Source organism: Helicoverpa zea, chromosome 8 (assembly GCF_022581195.2).
Source record: "Helicoverpa zea isolate HzStark_Cry1AcR chromosome 8, ilHelZeax1.1, whole genome shotgun sequence".
Lineage (NCBI taxonomy): Eukaryota > Metazoa > Arthropoda > Insecta > Lepidoptera > Noctuidae > Helicoverpa > Helicoverpa zea.
In genome coordinates this window covers 5,423,912-5,442,225 of record NC_061459.1, presented here as the reverse complement: position 1 = coordinate 5,442,225, position 18,314 = coordinate 5,423,912, and the positions used below count along the sequence as shown (strand labels likewise).

Below are 18,314 nucleotides of genomic sequence, written 5' to 3'. Positions count from 1 at the left end.
GATGGCGCTTGGTATGAAATAAGAGGAGCTGACCGGCTCCGATCGCAACGAGCGGAGCGCTTGACTATGGCCGCCTTCACATTACGTCTATCGCGCTGCTATAGCCGCGCAGCTGCCGCACTACTTGCGACGTAATGGCACACTATTTCCATCGGCATTGAAGCGAAGCGGAGTCGATGCCCACACGTCTTCTCTCCGCTCCGCTCGTCTCCGCTTGACAGTTTTCATTGAAGCGGAGCGGACATGACATGTGGATTTCATGTAATGTGATTGGTCGATCCCCACACGTCTCCTCTCCGCTCCTGTGTGTCCGCCTCAGTAGAGCCGCAGCCTAAGGCCGCGTTTCCATTGACGCGGAGCGGGGCGGAGAGGAGCTTAGCGGTGCCCAAATTGACCAATGACTATGCTTGAAATCTCCGCTCCGCTTCAATAGAAACAGTACGAGCGGGGTGGAGCAGAGCTGGGGCCCGATTCTCCTAAGTTAATAATGTCAAAATCGAATAGAAATCGGATCGCAATATGATCGCAATAGCAGTTTTAACCATATCGGGCATTCTGCTACTAATAAAAGACCAATCGTATTCGATTGACATTTGATTGGTGTGCGATTGGTCTGCTATTTTGGTAATTTTGGTCTATACGGTAGTTTGCTGTACAATCATTTTGCAATTGCAAATCATTTGCAGACAAAATGATTCATTATTGAATGACAGAAAAGGATAAAAACGTTTATTTCAAAGAAAAAATAGCGGAATGCCACATACGTTTCAATCGTAATCGAGTCGGGATCGGATCTCAGTCGAATCGAGTCGAACGTGAATCGTATGTTGCTTAAGTAAAATTAGGAGAATCGGGCCCCTGAGCGAATACTGACGCGGAGCTGGGCGGAGAGGAGCTTAGCGGTGCACAAATTGACCAATGACTATGCTTGAAATCTCCGCTCCGCTTCAATGGAAACAGTACGAGCGGGGTGGAGCAGGGGCCCGATTCTCCTAATTTTACTTAAGCAACATACGATTCACGTTAGAATGCGATCCAATCCCGACTAATATTACGATTGAAACGTATGTGGCATTCCGCTATTTTTTCTTTGAAATAAACGTTTTTATCATTACTCGTCGAATTTAAAAAAAAAAATTACACATTACTCGTCGGGTCATTTCGAAAATTATTTTATCCCATCCAAAAAAACCCAACACAGAATAGGCATGATGACAGTAATTAAAAATCATTAAAATATTATACTTATTAAATTAAAGTTGAAGCTTGGAATATAAAACGCGCATTGTTTTCTTTTTTAATAATGTGATTAATATTTATTTTTATAAAATAAAACTACGAAATAAGGCAATCCGCCATGATATCTTGAACACCAATCAGAGCGCGTGACGTCACCTTTTGGTCGACGCATTATAAACTCGCACAAACGTCACATTTCGTATTGTAAACTTCCTCTGCGAATCTCTGTGTTTTCATTAATTAATTGTTTATAACGAGTACTATTTGAATGTAAATGTTATTAAAATCGAATATAAAATAACACGAATCATGAAGCAAGGATTGATTAGGCAAACAACGCTAATTTGCCTAGAATCGATATATGCTAGGAGAGTTTTTGGCATCAAATAAAGATATCTTTAGGATGCAAAAAAGATGTATTATGTCTATGTGTAAACTAAAAGTAACAGACAGTTGTGCACCTTTTTAGGGTTCCGTACCCAAAAGGTAAAACGGGACCCTATTGTTTTCGCTCCTCTGTCCGTCCGTCCATCCGTCCGTCCATCCGTCCGTCCGTCCGTCCGTCCATGTTGGATTTTTCACAGATGATATATTTCTGTTGCCGTTATAACAACAAATACTGAAAATTTGAATAAAATAAATAATTTGGGTGGCTCCATACAACAAACGTGATTTTTTTTTATGGTACGGAACCCTTCGTGGGTAAGTCCGAGTCGCACTTGGCCGGTTTTTTACCATTTAGGCCTCGTACAAAACCTATATTATACTAGAATCTAGAAAACTATGTAAAAACTTACATCAAAGTGATCTTCACAAAAATAATGGTGTGGGTAAAAAATACTGGGCAATATTGGTTTTGAATCTCGCCTTGCAAGTTTAAGCCACTTTTTTCGTATTTTTTAATGTGAGAAACCAGAGAAACGTACACAAATAACTTAAAATGAGTTGTTATGGATGTGTTCTTACACTGGGGGACCCCACACCACTTATACACTTTCGAATTCATATTTAATAATACAAAAAAACTTAATTATTGAACGAGCGTTGTTTACTTGCATCTTGTCTACCCAAGGCGTGACGTCACAAGCGACGGCATGACACTGACAAGCGTTTTCGCGCCGGATTCAAAGTGGACAGAGTGTGCCGATGCATTGGCCAAAGATGCGTGTTCATCTGAGTCTGCTGACCTTGTACACTTCTCCCTTCAAGGGCATGACCTGCTAAACCTCCCTAAATTGAGTCTTGAGACCTCGTGGCAGGAATGCTGGAACATCTCCAGCAAAAAGAAGGGTAGCTCTTATTTCGCCATTCAACCGGTTGTAAAACCAAAACCGTGGTTTTCAAAATTTAAAAAATACCCTAAAAGGGTAATTTCAGTCCTGTGCAGAATACGGTTAGGTCACTGTTGTACACCGGTCTTTCTGCGCAAAATTCGGGTGCAGGATTCATCCCTCTGCGAGTGTGGACTGGATGAGGGTACCCTGGACCATATATTTTTTGACTGTCCTAACAACTCATCCTTTGATTTATATGGTCGTCTCCAAAAACTTAAAATTCCTCTCCCTACTAATTTCCGTTCCCTCTTATCCCACTCCTGTCCAGAACTGCTCCAGATGCTGTTGATGTTTATACATCAAAACAATATTAAATTATAAACTGTGGCCTATATTTAGGCCTCAGTTTGTATGGTTGTGGTATATGTATGTTATGTGTTACTAACATTTTCTTGTTATTTTTATATATGTAAATGTATTTCTGTTTGTTCCAGTGCCGTCCTACTAACACATTAAGTTACACAAGATCGGCCACAGCTCCGTCTTAAATCAATATATAATTATTATTTTTATTTTTTTTTCATTAAAAGCACTACTTGCTTGTCATCCCACTTGTCATTGGCAGAATCGTCGAATTGACATCGACACGGATTGCCATATCCAAAAATAGAATAGAATAGAAAGTGGACAGAGAAAAATGCAATTATTTGACAAAAAAACTTCGCATTTTTTTTAAATTAATTATTTTCCGTATAAAATAGACGTATACCTACATCATACAAAGGAATTTAAAAATTTGTCATCATGCCTATTGAGACCCTCCACTTTTCTCAGTAGTCGGATAGAAAGAGCACCAAGGAAAACACTGGTCGCCGAGATGGCCAAGTCTGATTGGGCCTTATGAAGACGAAATAAATGTGGGTATGATGAAGTATACCTCTTCTAGCAGGAGCGGCACCCGTGGCGAAACGGACATATTGAGAGTTTGCGCATAGGTACTTGTGCTCGGTATTTATGTTTCGTTGATGTAATAGAACCAAGCGAGAACGACTGTGAAATACAAACCGAAAGAGATAGCGTGGAATATTACTGCGTTCCTTTTTAATGAGGCAAAAAGATGTTTTGTCTATAGCTCCGCTCTTCTATATATAGTCTATGGTTACTGGTTAGCTTGCTTTTGCGGCATTTTTGTTGGGGGCCGGTCTATTGTGTGAAATTATTTTGTGTAGTTTATAACATAATCTTGGTGTGTTATTGAGGTAATTACAGTTTTGATATAATCCATGATATTTTAGTAAGTATTTTATTTTATGACGCCGTATTTTATTGATGTATCTACGTATATGTTGTAACGCTCGTTTGCCTCGTTCTCCGTGGGTGATTTTCTGTTTAACAAATAATTTCGCCCAACGTCATGCATTTTGTTAAGTCCTTGGAAAATATTAACACTATCCGTCTATTTTAAAGAGCGGGCCTAGCGGAACAAGTCTTTGTTATAAAATTAACTACAAACTTACGCAGGTGTGAGCGAAACCACAATGGATATAAACAAGGCGGATTATGAGGACGATAATAAGACTCTCGACAAGAAGCAGATAGAGGCTGAAGAAAAAGAAGTAATGCTCAAGGCTGAGGAAATCGAGTCCGCGGAGACGAAAGGTGATGACGGGCCCGTGAAGACGGCACTTTCTGGCGATCTGACTGAGCAGGGCCGAGAAGTAAAACCCAAGTTTATACCGATAGGCGCCATCAAAATGCCTGGTTTCTTCACCAAGAACTCCGACAAAGATAAGTCAAAGGTATGTAAAAATATTATTTTTAATATTTTGATTAAATGTAATACTGGCAGAGTAAGTTATAATATAATACAAGTTGTAGTAGCTATAATAATTGAAGAACTGTGTACAACAACTGTCATTAATTCGAAATTGGAGTGAGCTATAGCAAGCAATTTATTACAAATAAAAAATAAAAATGTTAAAACTATAATATAAAATATAATAAAGTCAAAGTCAAATCATTTATTTCATTTAGGCCTTTACAAGCACTTATGAACGTCAAAATCATAACTAAGTTTGATTCTAGTTGCCCATTCCAAAAGTAGCTTCCTATGGAGAAGAACGGGCAAGAAACTCCATGGTTACTCTTTTTAAAAATAATATGGTATTACAGTTTGTATGTTTTGATACATACAGTAACAGCATGCGAAGATCATGTAGAATCGCAAAGACAAATGAGGATAAAATGACAATTAAAATGCTACATGGTGTTCACATTTACAAATTGGTTTATATTTTGGTACAAAGTTACAAACAAATAATCAAAAGATGAATACAATTTTACTTGCTGGTGTAATTTTAATTTGTTAATTATATATAAGCTTAAATTAACTTGTAATTTCTTCTTATCAGTAAACAAATATAAACACAATAAAAAAGTAATTAAGATTTAACAAGCCAATCAAATTAGTGAGGAAGGAAGTGCATGATGCAGCTATGATAAAAACTCAAATGCTACAAGATAACATACAATTGTCGAGTTCTTGAAAAAAATTGTATGCATGCATAGATGCATTGTGATGATTTCTTCTTTCTATTAAACATATAAAGATTGCTATCTTAATATTAACTGACATGTTATAAGTTGCTTATAAATAAATAATTAAATTCATAATAGGAAAGTAGTCTTCCCGTGGGAATAATACTGGGATAAAATATAGACTATGTTACTGAGGATAAGTGTAGCTTTGCAACAGTAAAAGAATTTTTTATATCAGTTCAGTAGTTTTGGAGCTTTTAGAGTACAAACAAACAAAAAATGTTTCCTGTATAAAATAATAAAAGTAAAGATAACCACACCATATAATATACATTATTTGATGTAGGATGAAGAATCAGCTATTGAAAAAGAAACTGAAAATGAAAAGGCAGATGAGAGCTCTAAAGTAAAAGAGAATAAATTCCAATTTCTGCAAAAGTTTACTAAATTCTTGCAACAACCCGAAAGTGACAATGGTAAGTAGCATTTTTTAATTTGTACATACTAATTACTATAAACTGCTGACGCTTGTCAAGATATTCTTATCAAAGTCGTTACTTAAAATATTAGATTGTACATAAAAACATGCTATGCATGATACAACAGTCTCACAAGTTGATCTCCCTATTTTCAGAGGAAAAAGAACGTAAAAAAGGCCTATTTAACATTAGATATCCAAGAGTCTTCCAGAAACGTGGTAGTGCACCAAACAATGCTGATGCTACTCTTGCTTCCATGGAAACTTTGGATGACAAGCTTGACACACCCAATGATGGCATGGAAACCGTGAAATTGGAGCCTGTTGTAAGTATAAATAAATTTTAACTCTTCGGTTTTGGCTTGATATAATAGGTGTGGAAACTAAAGCGCAAACATTATTTTCCTCTTCTATTATTATTTCTGTAACCATGTCTAATTTTAAGTGTGTGTATGCGTCTTTTGTTGCGCAATAAAATTTATTTTCTTTCTTTCTAAACATGCCAGACAAATTGAAAATAGCTTGAAGTAAAATTGCTATTAATCAAGAACACAAACATATTAATTAATGCTTGTATTGTTCATAATGCATACCGTGACCACCAGGACATTAAGTACTTTAATTTCCATAACAGATTCATTAATATTATTACTTTCTGGAAAACAAAATTGAATTATTATTGCCTTATCTTGCTTTGGTATATAAAAGATATGATGTGTTTATAGTATCTTGGTTGTTCTGTTTGTAAAAGCAAAGAAAATATTTTTTTTGTTGTGTTTAGTTCCAAATATGAACTACCTTGTATTTTTTATTTATTATATTATTTTCAGTGTTATTCATATCTTTTCAAAATACTAGAAGACATAACTAGTTATTGTTAAAGCTGCTAGTTGTACTTTGTAGCTTTATTTATTTTATAATTGAAAGTAGTGTCCTCTCTTCAATAATGATATTTGGTATTTTATAGGAAGTAGAAGAAGGTAAAGTGGCAACAAAGCTCCCATTGAAAGAAAGGATTCGCCAGAAGAAATTTATCATAGGTGAGAATTTTAGACATACATAGTACATCTATAGAGTTTGTTATCAAACTAATTGATTTAATATAATAATTAAAACCTTTTTTACCACAGATGATATTGTTGTCGGCGGAATTGTGATTCTAGTCTTGGTAGCAGTTATTGTGGGTATAATTATTGGAGCGAATGCTGGCCCACCAGCAGAACGTCCTCTACGCCTCGGCCGCTACATCACGACTTTCACCAGCTGTGGACCTGTTGAGGGGTATGTGTATATTGCTTTTCTCAAGTTTCTTTCATTAAAGTATAACATTTTAATAACTCATTTTCTTTTTTAGAATTCTTGATGAAGGAGTATACAAGTTTTGGAGCATTCCATATGCCCGCCCACCAACTGAAAGCAATAGATTTACCTATGCTAAACCCTTGAACCTGTCAACATGCTGGAATGGAACCTATGATGCAAGGACAAAAGGCCCTCTCTGCTTACAGTTTTTGGAAAATGCTACAATTACTGGTGATGAAGACTGCCTGACACTTGACGTTGTGACTCCTCATGTAAGATATGACTCGCCGTTACCAGTTGTTGTCTTGATTGGAGCTAATACGTTAGCGGGAGGAATAAGTCCCGCTCAACCTTCGGCGTTGTACTCTCGCACCAAAGAAGTCGTGTTCGTACGTCCGAATTTCAGGTTAGGACCTTTTGGATTTTTATCCTTAGATATTTTATCAAAAAGTAGGTACCCACATACCTCAGGCAACTATGGACTGAGTGATTTACTGATGGCATTAAAATGGGTTAATTTGAATATAAAACATTTTGGAGGGGATCCACAATCTGTAACTTTATTGGGTCATCGAGCGGGTGCTACATTGACTGCCGCTTTAACTACAGTTGGTGCAGCTCACAAGCTATACTCTCGAGTGTGGCTATCATCTTCCTCCGTCATTTTCCCGGGTGAACCATTAGAACAATCTCAAAAATTAAACAAGGGTTTTAAAGACATGATTAAATGTAATGACGCACATTGTTTGCGTCAAACTTCTACAACTGAAGTACTAACCCCAGATATTTGGTTGGAAAATTATATCGGAAAACTGCCTTCTAGTGATGAATCCAAGCATTCCTTGTTAGTTTTAGATGGAGAAATACTTAGAGTCCATGCTTATGAGAGTTGGGATGTTCAAAAAGAGAGTAAGAAGGACAAAGTTTTTAAACCAATGGTGTTTGGTACAACTCAACATTCTAGTCACTCAGATCTCCTAAAGAAAAAGTATTTAAATTGGACAGCTGATATTGTTGAAAAAATTGTTAATGATAGTGTGATCGGCGAAAAGAACTTGACTTCCTCGGTATTTACTCATGTCAATAAAACTTATGAAGGTCTGATAGAATTGATTTCAGCCATCCGAACACTGTGTCCTTTGGTAAGTCTCGCTAGACTACGTCTTGCAGTTCCAATGTATGTAGTGCTCGGATCTGGCGCTGGCGGAGGCGCCGGCGGATCAGGTATCGCTGGTATAAATGCTGACATAGAAGCCATTCTTGGCACTTTTGACTCGGAAATGCCGGAACAGCGTCGATTCATGGCAGCAATGCAGCAGCTATTTTACTATTACGTATGGCATGGTCACTTGCCAGGCCCTGAAAGTGGTTTAATCCAAGTAGGTCAAGATTTACTCCCTCTTAGTGGCTTGCCTCTTTGTGACTTACTGATTCGGGAAGACATTGTACCTCGGTACGCACATATTGACTAATCTTTTATACGATCCCGTAATTAATTCCTAAGATTTTGTTATGAATTTATATATCACACTATACTTGCCCCACTATTCTGTAAACATTTAATTTATATTGTGTATGTGTCATAGGTAATTACGAATAGATAGTAATGTGTACTCAAAATCAGGACAGTTCGAATAGTATTTTGTAAGATTTGTATTGCTTATTTATGAAAATCCTAAAGTACAAAATGTCTAAAATATTTCGTTAACCTTGGAACTTTTTAATCTCTTCATATAACAATATGGTATATAACAGTGGTTTAGACGATAGATTTATAATTAAGGATAACATTTTGTGAGACTGATGGAACACTGATCTCATTTGATCAAGAAGTCTCTTTTTTCTACTCATTTTAGTGATGTATTAAAATTATCTCAGTTACCTTTATTTTTAGACATTTTTTTTTCTACTTTTATATGAAAAATGAATGTTTTATAAATGTATTTATATAGAAATAAAAAAGGCCATTGATCTTGAGGCTTTATAGTACCTACGAGAAAATCATATGCAATTATCAGACTACAATTTAACTAAGTTAAGCTTTAAAATGACCTTCTGAGACTTCAAAGACTGACCTATCGCCCCACCATACATACTTCCAAATTCACATGATTAGTATCGCTAGTTTTATAATCATTATTTTGATATTGGACTTATATTGATTGAAGAAATAATTCCATTGAAAAATCACCAAAGATGTGTTACTATTAAACACTTGCCCTTTAGAATAGAATTCTCAAGATCAATGCCCTAGTTGTATCTGCTAAGGTTAATTATTGTATTATGCTGCCGAAGTGAGAATAGACGTAGGTTTTGTGTGTGAAATAATATTAATTGTACGCTTTTATATGTATAGTAAGTAATATTACTAGACTGTAGCCAATCGCATCACATTGTGTCCAACCTTCAGTATTGAGCTTCTTTATTATGCTTAAATAATAATGTTCGTTGTTTTTTTTTACTATAGATATAAGAGACAGCCATCACTTAATGTATACAGGTTTTTTTACTTACCAAAGACCGAGGGGACGAATATAATGGTTGTGGACAACATAGACTCGTGCATTGTGAAACTAATCAACCTAAACTGCCATGTCGATATATTTTAACAATAGTACCTTCATTTTAATTTAAAATTCTGAATTTAAAACTTAGTAAGTACTTATTTATATCGTCTCAAAATAATTGTGATTTTACAAAGTCTGATGAATCCAAAGAAACGTTGAACAATTATCACCAATTTTTGCTATATTGATAAGTTATTTATATGTTATATGATTGTATTACGCATGAATTTTAATCGATTTAATGTTGCGTATATTGCCAAAATGCCGCATGAAATTAAGTTATTATTGCACTCGCGCTAACTGTAGCTATGACTTTGTGTAATTTTGTAAATTGATACAAATAAATTGGTGTAAGACTGAAACATCTTTTATTGAAAACACGCATGCCCGACCGGTACGAGGTGAACGGTGAGAAGCGAGAGCTTTAAGAGAAACGAAATAGTCCGATTTTCGACTTACAAACCATGTAAATAGGTGGAGAATATGCTTTACTTAAGCGAGAGTCTTCGAATGCTACTCAGTACCAGTCACCCAATTCCCCGTCAGAGGCCGTTAAGCGGTTATTTATGAAGCTCACTCGATAAAAGAGTGTGCGTTCGCGCAGCGGAATGTTGTTGAATTTAAAGATTTTAATTATGCAGATAATTAGTGTATGACGTCCTATAATTGTGTATGGTAAATAAAAATTTGTGTATGCAGCCATTGTGGAGAAATTCACCAACAACAGATTCCGCTGGGCGAACGTTGGCGAACGTTGTCCTGGCGGAACTTTTTTTAATCCATAGACTTTAGAAGAAAAGAGATGTGTCCAAAAATTAGTGTGTATTTGTGTATAATTGATTATGTATGAATGAAATCAGTGCATGCATAAACTTTGGAGAAATTCAAGTTTCCGCTACGCGAACGTTTGGCCATTAGCTAGTTTTCATATAAAGCGCTTACATAGAGAGCTGTAGATTTTTACATACGTTGTTTTGAATTTGTTTATATTTGTTTAAAAAACAGATTTAGAAAAAGTCGTAGGGTTTAAAAGATAAAAATATAAACGTAAAATACACTTATTAGGTCTTCGTTCTTAAAGTATGCAGTTTGGGGTCTAGATTTTCACGTTTACACAAACCTTGTAAGAGTCTCCAACATGTTACCAAGTATCAATGATGTTCCGTTAGTAATTAAAAAGTTATAGGATATTTTATCATGATATATGATGAATAGATCACTGTTTTTCAAAGCAGTCGAATATCACAACGTTCTAAAGGAATTTCATGGTAAAATGTATGCCAATAATTAGTTTAATCATTCAACTATTCACTTGCAAAATTTCATGTCATTAAATTCAGTAATTATATAAAGAAAGACAATTATAACACTGACGGAGCAACGCAAACCTACATAATCCAACCAAGTTCGGATAGCTACAAAAAAGCGGCCGTGCCATATGTCTAAGAAACGTTCTTAACTTGGAAGGTTAGTATAATTATTAATATGGTACAGCTGCGTACACAAGCGTTAGGAAAAAATAAAACAATTGCATTTCTTGAATGAAAATTATTTTTTTTAATAATAGCGCCACTATCTACGACATTTTAGTTAAAATACGTAACGTTTATTAACGTTATTTTTAATCACCTAGTTAAGTAATTTATGTAAGTAATGATAATAAAAATATTTTTGTACACGGATATTTAAATAGAGAAGTACTTGTTAATTGAAGATTTATTTTTATCGTAGATAGTGGCATTATTATAAAAAAAATATTTTTCATTCAAGAAGCATTGTTTTATTTTTTCCTAACGCTTGTGTACGCAACTGTGCCATATTAATAAATACTAACCTTCCAAGTTAAGAACGTTTCTTAGACATATGGCACGGCCGCTTTTTTGTAGCTATCCGAACTTGGTCGGATTATGTAGGTTTTCGATGCTCCGTCAGTATTATAATTGTCTTTCTTTAATTACTGAATTTAATGACATGAAATTTTGCAAGTGAATAGTTGAATGATTAAACTAATTATTGGCATACATTTTACCATGAAATTCCTTTAGAACGTCGTGATATTCGACTGCTTTGTAAACAGTGATCTATTCATCATATATCATAATAAAATATCCTATAACTTTTTAATTACTAACGGAGCATCATTGATACTTGGCAACATGTTGGAGACACTTACAAGGTTTGTGTAAACGTGAAAATCTAGACCCCAAACTGCATACTTTAAGAACGAAGACCTAATAAGTGTATTTTACGTTTATATTTTTATCTTTTAAACCCTACGACTTTTTCTAAATCTTTTTTTTAAACAAATATAAACAAATTCAAAACAACGTATGTAAAAATCTACAGCTCTCTATGTAAGCGCTTTATATGAAAACTAGCTAATGGCCAAACGTTCGCGTAGCGGAAACTTGAATTTCTCCGAAGTTAATGCATGCACTGATTTCATTCATACATAATCAATTATACACAAATACACACTAATTTTTGGACACATCTCTTTTCTTCTAAAGTCTATGGATTGAAAAAAGTTCCGCCAGGACAACGTTCGCCAACGTTCGCCCAGCGGAATCTGTTTTTGGTGAATTTCTCCACAATGGCTGCATACACAAATTTTTATTTACCATACACAATTATAGGACGTCATACACTAATTATCTGCATAATTAAAATCTTTAAATTCAACAATATTCCGCTGCGCGAACGCACACGATAAAAGAATAAAGGGGAATCATCATTCGGTTTGTTTGATTTTACAATTAAATCTCTGAAACTACTAAACAAATTTAAAAAATATTTGTTCGGAAGCAAGACTATCCCCGACCAAGTAACAAGCAATGTTTTACTAGATAGGGCGTTTTTCCACTCACCGGCCCGGCACCGGCACGGCACCGGCTTGGCCGTACACTGGCACGAGTCCGGGGCTTCGTTTTTCCACTGCGCCCGTGTCGATGCCGGTTTACGCCCGGTGACTGGAACAGTAACTGACACGGATTCCTACCCCACCCCACCCACTTCTACCCGCCCCGCACACTCATACATGCACACGGTTACAATTCATACGCAATACACATGCAGTTTGTACATTTTTGCTTCCCCGGCATCGTGCCGGTGCCGGTGCCGGGCCGGTGAGTGGAAAAACGCCCATACAGTAAGTCAAACTTGGTAATAGTCAATCGTTCTTTATACCCACTGTAACATAGATGACAACCAGTTTTACCCTTTAAAAAATAACGGAAGTCTGGCAGTCACTGGCTCACGATCTAGTATGAAGCTGTTTTCAAAACCCTTTTTTACGAAATGCTACTTTTGTTAACCAGTCAAAATCGTATCAGATATTCCTTCATGGCATTCACGTGGTCTTTTGAGGCAGAATAAAATAAACCAAGATCTTAAAGGATAATAATTTATTAATTTCACACCATAATAAATAATTGCTAAGAAACGCTAAAGACAGTTCCAATTGGAATCATAAAATATTTAGGAAAAAAATAAACAAACCGAGAGAAACATTCAAACTTCAAATAAATAATAATCAAAGTATTACAATAAGTATAAAATATAGTTTTTGATAGTGGAACATGTAACATGATTTTGGTAATTAACAATTTTAAGTACACCTCACAACAAACACAAATTCATGCTTTGTGAATAACAATCGGCACTTTTAAAAATGTCCCAAAACTATTAAGAGACCTGCTCTATCAACTAACTAATACGAAAGATCTGATGTAAATTCAATGATTCCTTTCCCTAAGGGGCGAAATAATGGTTTGTAAATTTTCTTTTCCAATTTTTGTGGATTTTCGAATGACAGAAGGTGATTTAGGCTTGTATTGGAATTGTTCAGAATCCTTCTTCAACTTGTCGATAATTGAGGACTGCTTTGCTACCGTCATGGTCAATTCTTCGTTTTCTTGACGGAGGAGGGATAACTCAACAACTAAAGATTGCTGGTCCTGAATCTGAAAATAGAAAAAGGTAATTTAACGAAGTTCATTCTAACTACACTAGGTACAACATAGGTTGAGAGTTCAACTTGTTTTTTATACCTGTTGTTGAAGGCATTGGTTTTCCGCCTCGAGCCGGTTGATTTCTGCAGCAGCCTGCGCCAAGAGCACACGTGACTGTTCTGCTGCAACAGTTGCCTGCCCCGCATGTTCAGTAGCTAGTTCACATAGCTTACGTTTCTTCTCGACCTGAACAAATATTTGCATTGATTTATATACAAATAAACATTATTAACTAAAGAATCTTAGTGAAGTAATCGACTGACCTCCTCACGAAGTAACTGAATTTGTGAATTTGATTCTTTTTTTAAAAGCTCCACATCTTCTATGAGCTCATTTTTGATAGAGCCCAGTTCTCTATATGCTTCTTTTTCTACATTCTGAAGGCTTTCTATCAGAGATACATTATGTTCCATAATGCGATTGTGCTCCTTAGCTAAAGCTGCTTTCGATTTAAGAATATTTACTAAAGCCTCCTTATATTCATTACACTCCATAGCAGTATTGTTGAGAGTTGTTTTATAATTAGCAAGCTCAGTTTCCAAAATTTCCTTTGTATTTGTTAGTGTCCCAATTTTATCTTCCAAATGCTCAAGTTCATTATCAGATTCTCTCAAGCGCATTGTCAATACTTCAACTATATCTCTTGTTACAGACAGAGACGTTTCGAATTTATTCTTGTCTTTAACAGCTTTATCCACTTCTACTGTTAGTTTGTTTATTTCATTTTCAAAATCAATGAGTTTCCTTTTAGATTCCTCTTTTATATCATCTCTCTCATTCATAAGAGTTAGTTTATCTTTAGTCAAAGTTTCGTTTTCTGTTTTCAGAGTGTTTATTTCCTTCTGAAGAGATATTTTTTCCTCATTAGTTAAAGTTATTTTGTATTTTAGATCCTTAATTTCATTTTCTAGATATAGCAATTTCTCCTGCTGTTGAGTGTAGTGATCATGAATATTTCTGGTACGTTCCTCAAACTGTATCTCACACAAGCGTAACTTCTCACAGGTTGCTTCATTAATCTGTTCCAATTTCGCTTTCATCTCATTGTCCTTATTGATCAACTCCTGCTGGAGTTCCTGAACAGCTTCATATTTTTCTTTAAGCATTTGATTCTTTATTGTTTCCATTAATGTTTTATAGGTAGTTTTCATATTTTCTTGTTCCAATTTGGATTTATTTATGATTGCTTGTTTTTCATCTTCCAATTTCAGTTTTAGGGTTTCCAGTTCTATTTTATATTCACGTCGAATACTCTCATTTGCTTCTAAGGCTAGAGAGTGGTGGCCTTTTACCATTTCAAGTCTTTGGCGTGTTTCCTCCAATTCTGTTTCGGCATTAGTCAACTTTTGCTGTAAATCTTGACATAAACTATCTCTTATAGTAATTACTTCTTCAACGGATCTCAACTGTAACTGCTTGTCAGTGACTTCTTGCTCTAATTTTTCACATTGCTTTTCTAACTCGTGTATTTTGCTTTTGAGATCAATAATGGAATAATTGTTTTCTTGAATAATAGCATCTTTTTCATCCTGCTTTTCTTTATCTTGTAAAGTTATCTTTGAAAATTGTTTATCTAACTTATTGCAATTATTGTCAGTTACCTCTTTCACCTGTTTTTCTAGCTGTGAGATTTTATATTTGAATTCCTCAATTTGTTTTGAATATTCAGCAATAGTGTGATCTTTATTCCTAAAATCAAAATAAAATTATATTGTAGGTTTGTAATACTATTACTACCGATTTATTCATAGAATAAAGAATATAATTACCTTATCTCTACTTCTTGAGACTTAATAATTTCACCAGTACTTTCTTTCTTAATTTTTGGGCAAGTTTGTTCAGTTCTTTTCTTCAGGCTGGTTGGAGCTTTAGTGGTAGTCGTGGATTTTAATGGCTTTGGCTGCAACATCACATTAATGTTATAATGGGGACACATGTTTATTCTTCATGATAATGATTTTGATAAACCGTGGCAGTAATATTTATTTATTTATTCAGCAATCTCAGTTTGAGGAGTATTTCCCTCAGGATACAGTGAAACCGTGGGTGATGTTAGTAATATAAGAATGATCATTACTATTTGGCAAAAGGTCTGTAAAATTTATTTCAGGAAACAGTATTTACTTAGATTATACTTGACTTACTGTAGCAAATGATTTCACACTATGTGCCGAGCTGCATTGGGATTGCACATCAGAGATGACTTTGGAAGCTGTTGGGACAACAAATGGTTTAGGTTGCACCACAGTGGCGGGAGTTCTCGTGCCAAGTTTTTGTTTATCATTATCTGGTTTGTTTATTTTGCATTGAGGTTTCTTGCTGGAACCAGGAGCTGTAAACATATTGTAAAGTTAAATTAGAATGTAAAATAGGTAAGTATAAGTACACAAAGACCCAGCTGATTATGTTATCTATCTACTTGCAAGATTCACTTCCAAAATCTCAACTAGAACATAATGTAAACAGTCATTAAGTACAGAAATGTTGGAGAAATCCAGATTAGCCTATACCTTGAACCGCTGTATTTAATGAACATCAGAATCAAAATGCGCGTCAAAATTTTTACGCGCCTTGTGAATGCACGATAAAAATGCCATGCCGGTAGATTAATTTGGGTACTCCTTCCATTTTAGACCAATTGTTTGATATTGTTAATACAATTTTTACGTAGGTAGGTAGTCCTGAGTAGTCCTGGTATATGGAAGGAAATAGGCACGTACATAATTATGTGGAAAATTTTATATTTCTACTTACCAAGGGGTTCAAAACGTTTAGCTTTCGAAAACATGGTTCACAAATCAAAAATAATTTAAATGTAACGATGATTTTCTCTAAACTTTCTTATAACAAATGCAATGCAAGTAAGTCTCCTATTGCGCTTTTCAAAATGGAACCACCGAACCACTTCTAAAGAAATAACGACCGTTGGTCGTAATTCTATGGGGTGAAACAGTGAAATGCAGGATGAATTGAATGCGCGCGTAAATTATTATTATTTATCAACACAACGCAAGGCACCCCTGCTGATCGACCGTTACAAACGACGTTCCATTCTACGTCAAATGACAAAATTTTATTTCTTTCTTTACTGTGTAAAAATAAATATTCTGTCGATTTTTCGCTTTTATTGTTATTAAGATTAGTTCATTTTGTGGTTTGCCATGGAAATATAAATTATTATAATAATTTACAGTTAAAAAACAGTGTAACCAAAATACAGTGCGCTACGTATATATCCAAACAGATTATTATAACTATATATGTCTGTTTATAGTATCGAAATGTCTTAATTTTCGATCCGGTCTATAACTGTAGTCTTCCATATCGGTCTATTCCGTAATCTATATAAATATAGAATTACAGAAATAGGTAGGTACTGATATGGCTTACTATAATATTCACATAGATCGATTAATGAAATTATTTATCCATTTGTCCCAAACAGTAGTGAATAGGTATAGTTATAAAATCATGTTTGGCTACTTGATGCACTATTCGCTATTTTCGTAATTGATCAAAATCAACTTGAAACGAATTTTATGACTTGCATAGATTTCTTGAAACAACTTATAAAAAAAAAAAAATATAGTATAGTATAGTATAGTATAGTATAGTATATAATATAGTAATCAGATTAGGTGAGGCAGCTACAGTTTAAAATAAGACAATATGAGTATGAATATAATTTTATTACATCTTAAACACAAATTTCTCATTTACATAGATGGTGGTGGAGGAGGTACAGGTAATAATGGCGGTGGTGGGGGCACCCCCATCAATGGAGCCCCTGGAGGAGGTGGCAGACGCATGCCATGGTTCTCCCACATCTTGGGAGGAGGTGGAGGCATACGTAGTGGTTCCATTTTAAATGCAAATTGCAGGAAAAACTGTTTAGTATCCTTGTTCCAGTGCGTCCAGAATTTGGAGTCATGTTTCTCCACTTCCCTGCTCGGTACTTTAAATGCAATTGTCTCATATGGCTCAGCAGCAAATAACAAGTACTGCCAGCGACGGTCTGGAGGCTCTATCTTTTGTTCATAAGCAGACATGAAGCGGTGCCTAGGCTGGACACCTTCAGCAATTTCTAAAATAGAGAAAAATTAAAGGTTGATTAATACAATGAATTACGTAAAACCATATATTTTCAGTAAAATTAAGCCTCAGTTAATGTATGTAACTGCAACAACATTACAGAAGAAAGAAGGGCTATCAGTACTTGCTTTACCTGGGTAATCAACTTGAAATAATAAACTCTGTTGGCCATTCTCTGGATCTTTTTGTTTGGTTACTCTATAACCTGGTCTACCAATCTTAACGAACTTTTTTGGTTCTATCCGTGGCTTTTCAGGAGCCAATTGTTGAGGTGCTTCTTTGGCCTCTTTCGCTGCTCTTCGAGCTAAGTTGGCTTGATGCTTTTTACCTTGAGTATGAGCTAGATAACTTCCCTCATTATTATGTAGAGTAAGACAAAGCTTGCATTCATACGACCCTGTAACAGAAGTTAATATATTAGTAACAAGTAATTAGGTTAGGTGTAAATAAATATATAACTTTAATGAACTAAATACGCACCTAAATGATTTTTCATAAAATAGGGATCTTTATTCAAGTCAATTGTTTCGAGCGCAAGCTGACGGAGTCTTTCGCGTCGGTCTCGGTTGCTTTCCGACCATGACGCTACTCCTCCACCGCCAGTTTTACCGCCTGGCCGGTTTTGGAAATCCATTTTTCCCTAAATTAGTCTTCTTCTACAAACAATTAATAATTCCCAACGATGTAATTGATTGTATTTCCGTCAATTTCATAAATATTGTACAATTTTATTACATTCACACCATGAAGAACTAACAACTGTTGACATATGCATGCAAGTAACATGACAATCAACTGACATAATGTACTCTGT

The 18,314-nt window shown here is 35.2% G+C and overlaps 3 protein-coding genes and 1 long non-coding RNA gene across 5 annotated transcripts; 2 read left to right on the top strand and 2 right to left on the bottom strand.

Moving 5' to 3' along the window:
* Positions 1-3,640: 3,640 nt before the first annotated feature.
* LOC124632543 (neurotactin) lies at positions 3,641-9,760 on the top strand. Of its 2 annotated transcripts, none has more exons than XM_047167413.1 (7): positions 3,641-3,772; positions 4,035-4,312; positions 5,398-5,527; positions 5,686-5,855; positions 6,497-6,569; positions 6,660-6,810; positions 6,884-9,760. In XM_047167413.1, exons 2-7 carry the CDS (start codon positions 4,052-4,054, stop codon positions 8,301-8,303), a joined length of 2,205 nt encoding a protein of 734 aa, XP_047023369.1. In that variant the 5' UTR covers positions 3,641-3,772; positions 4,035-4,051; the 3' UTR covers positions 8,304-9,760. The 2 variants fall into 2 exon arrangements, with proteins under 2 accessions (XP_047023369.1, XP_047023370.1); XM_047167414.1 differs by having other exon boundaries at positions 3,667-3,807.
* A 3,027-nt stretch (positions 9,761-12,787) lies between these two features.
* Positions 12,788-16,445, bottom strand: LOC124632717 (girdin-like). The gene is made up of 6 exons (XM_047167668.1): positions 16,163-16,445; positions 15,553-15,740; positions 15,178-15,308; positions 13,672-15,097; positions 13,448-13,594; positions 12,788-13,360 (listed from the first exon to the last, which is right to left on the bottom strand). The coding sequence occupies exons 1-6, from the start codon at positions 16,194-16,196 to the stop codon at positions 13,133-13,135; spliced, it is 2,154 nt and encodes a 717-aa protein (XP_047023624.1). The 5' UTR covers positions 16,197-16,445; the 3' UTR covers positions 12,788-13,132.
* A 229-nt stretch (positions 16,446-16,674) lies between these two features.
* Positions 16,675-17,674, top strand: LOC124632730. Its single transcript, XR_006984662.1, has 2 exons — positions 16,675-16,777; positions 17,133-17,674. It is a non-coding gene; the product is annotated as an uncharacterized LOC124632730 (long non-coding RNA).
* LOC124632729 (splicing factor 3A subunit 2) lies at positions 17,083-18,302 on the bottom strand. Its single transcript, XM_047167683.1, has 3 exons — positions 17,981-18,302; positions 17,634-17,897; positions 17,083-17,492 (listed from the first exon to the last, which is right to left on the bottom strand). The coding sequence occupies exons 1-3, from the start codon at positions 18,132-18,134 to the stop codon at positions 17,125-17,127; spliced, it is 786 nt and encodes a 261-aa protein (XP_047023639.1). The 5' UTR covers positions 18,135-18,302; the 3' UTR covers positions 17,083-17,124.
* Positions 18,303-18,314: the final 12 nt, after the last annotated feature.

Excerpts from the sequence above, each read along its gene's own strand:
- LOC124632543 (XM_047167413.1), top strand. The coding sequence starts at position 4,052 with ATGGATATAAACAAGGCGGATTATGAGGACGATAATAAGACTCTCGAC. Across the intron at positions 4,313-5,397 it reads CCGACAAAGATAAGTCAAAG|GATGAAGAATCAGCTATTGA; the intron begins GTATGTAAAAAT and ends TATTTGATGTAG. Across the intron at positions 6,811-6,883 it reads AGCTGTGGACCTGTTGAGGG|AATTCTTGATGAAGGAGTAT; the intron begins GTATGTGTATAT and ends TTTCTTTTTTAG.
- LOC124632717 (XM_047167668.1), bottom strand. The coding sequence starts at position 16,196 with ATGTTTTCGAAAGCTAAACGTTTTGAACCCCTTG. Across the intron at positions 15,741-16,162 it reads TAAACGTTTTGAACCCCTTG|CTCCTGGTTCCAGCAAGAAA; the intron begins GTAAGTAGAAAT and ends ATATGTTTACAG. Across the intron at positions 13,595-13,671 it reads TTCAGTTACTTCGTGAGGAG|GTCGAGAAGAAACGTAAGCT; the intron begins GTCAGTCGATTA and ends ATATTTGTTCAG.
- LOC124632729 (XM_047167683.1), bottom strand. The coding sequence starts at position 18,134 with ATGGATTTCCAAAACCGGCCAGGCGGTAAAACTGGCGGTGGAGGAGTA. Across the intron at positions 17,898-17,980 it reads TTTTATGAAAAATCATTTAG|GGTCGTATGAATGCAAGCTT; the intron begins GTGCGTATTTAG and ends CTTCTGTTACAG. Across the intron at positions 17,493-17,633 it reads ATTTCAAGTTGATTACCCAG|AAATTGCTGAAGGTGTCCAG; the intron begins GTAAAGCAAGTA and ends TCTCTATTTTAG.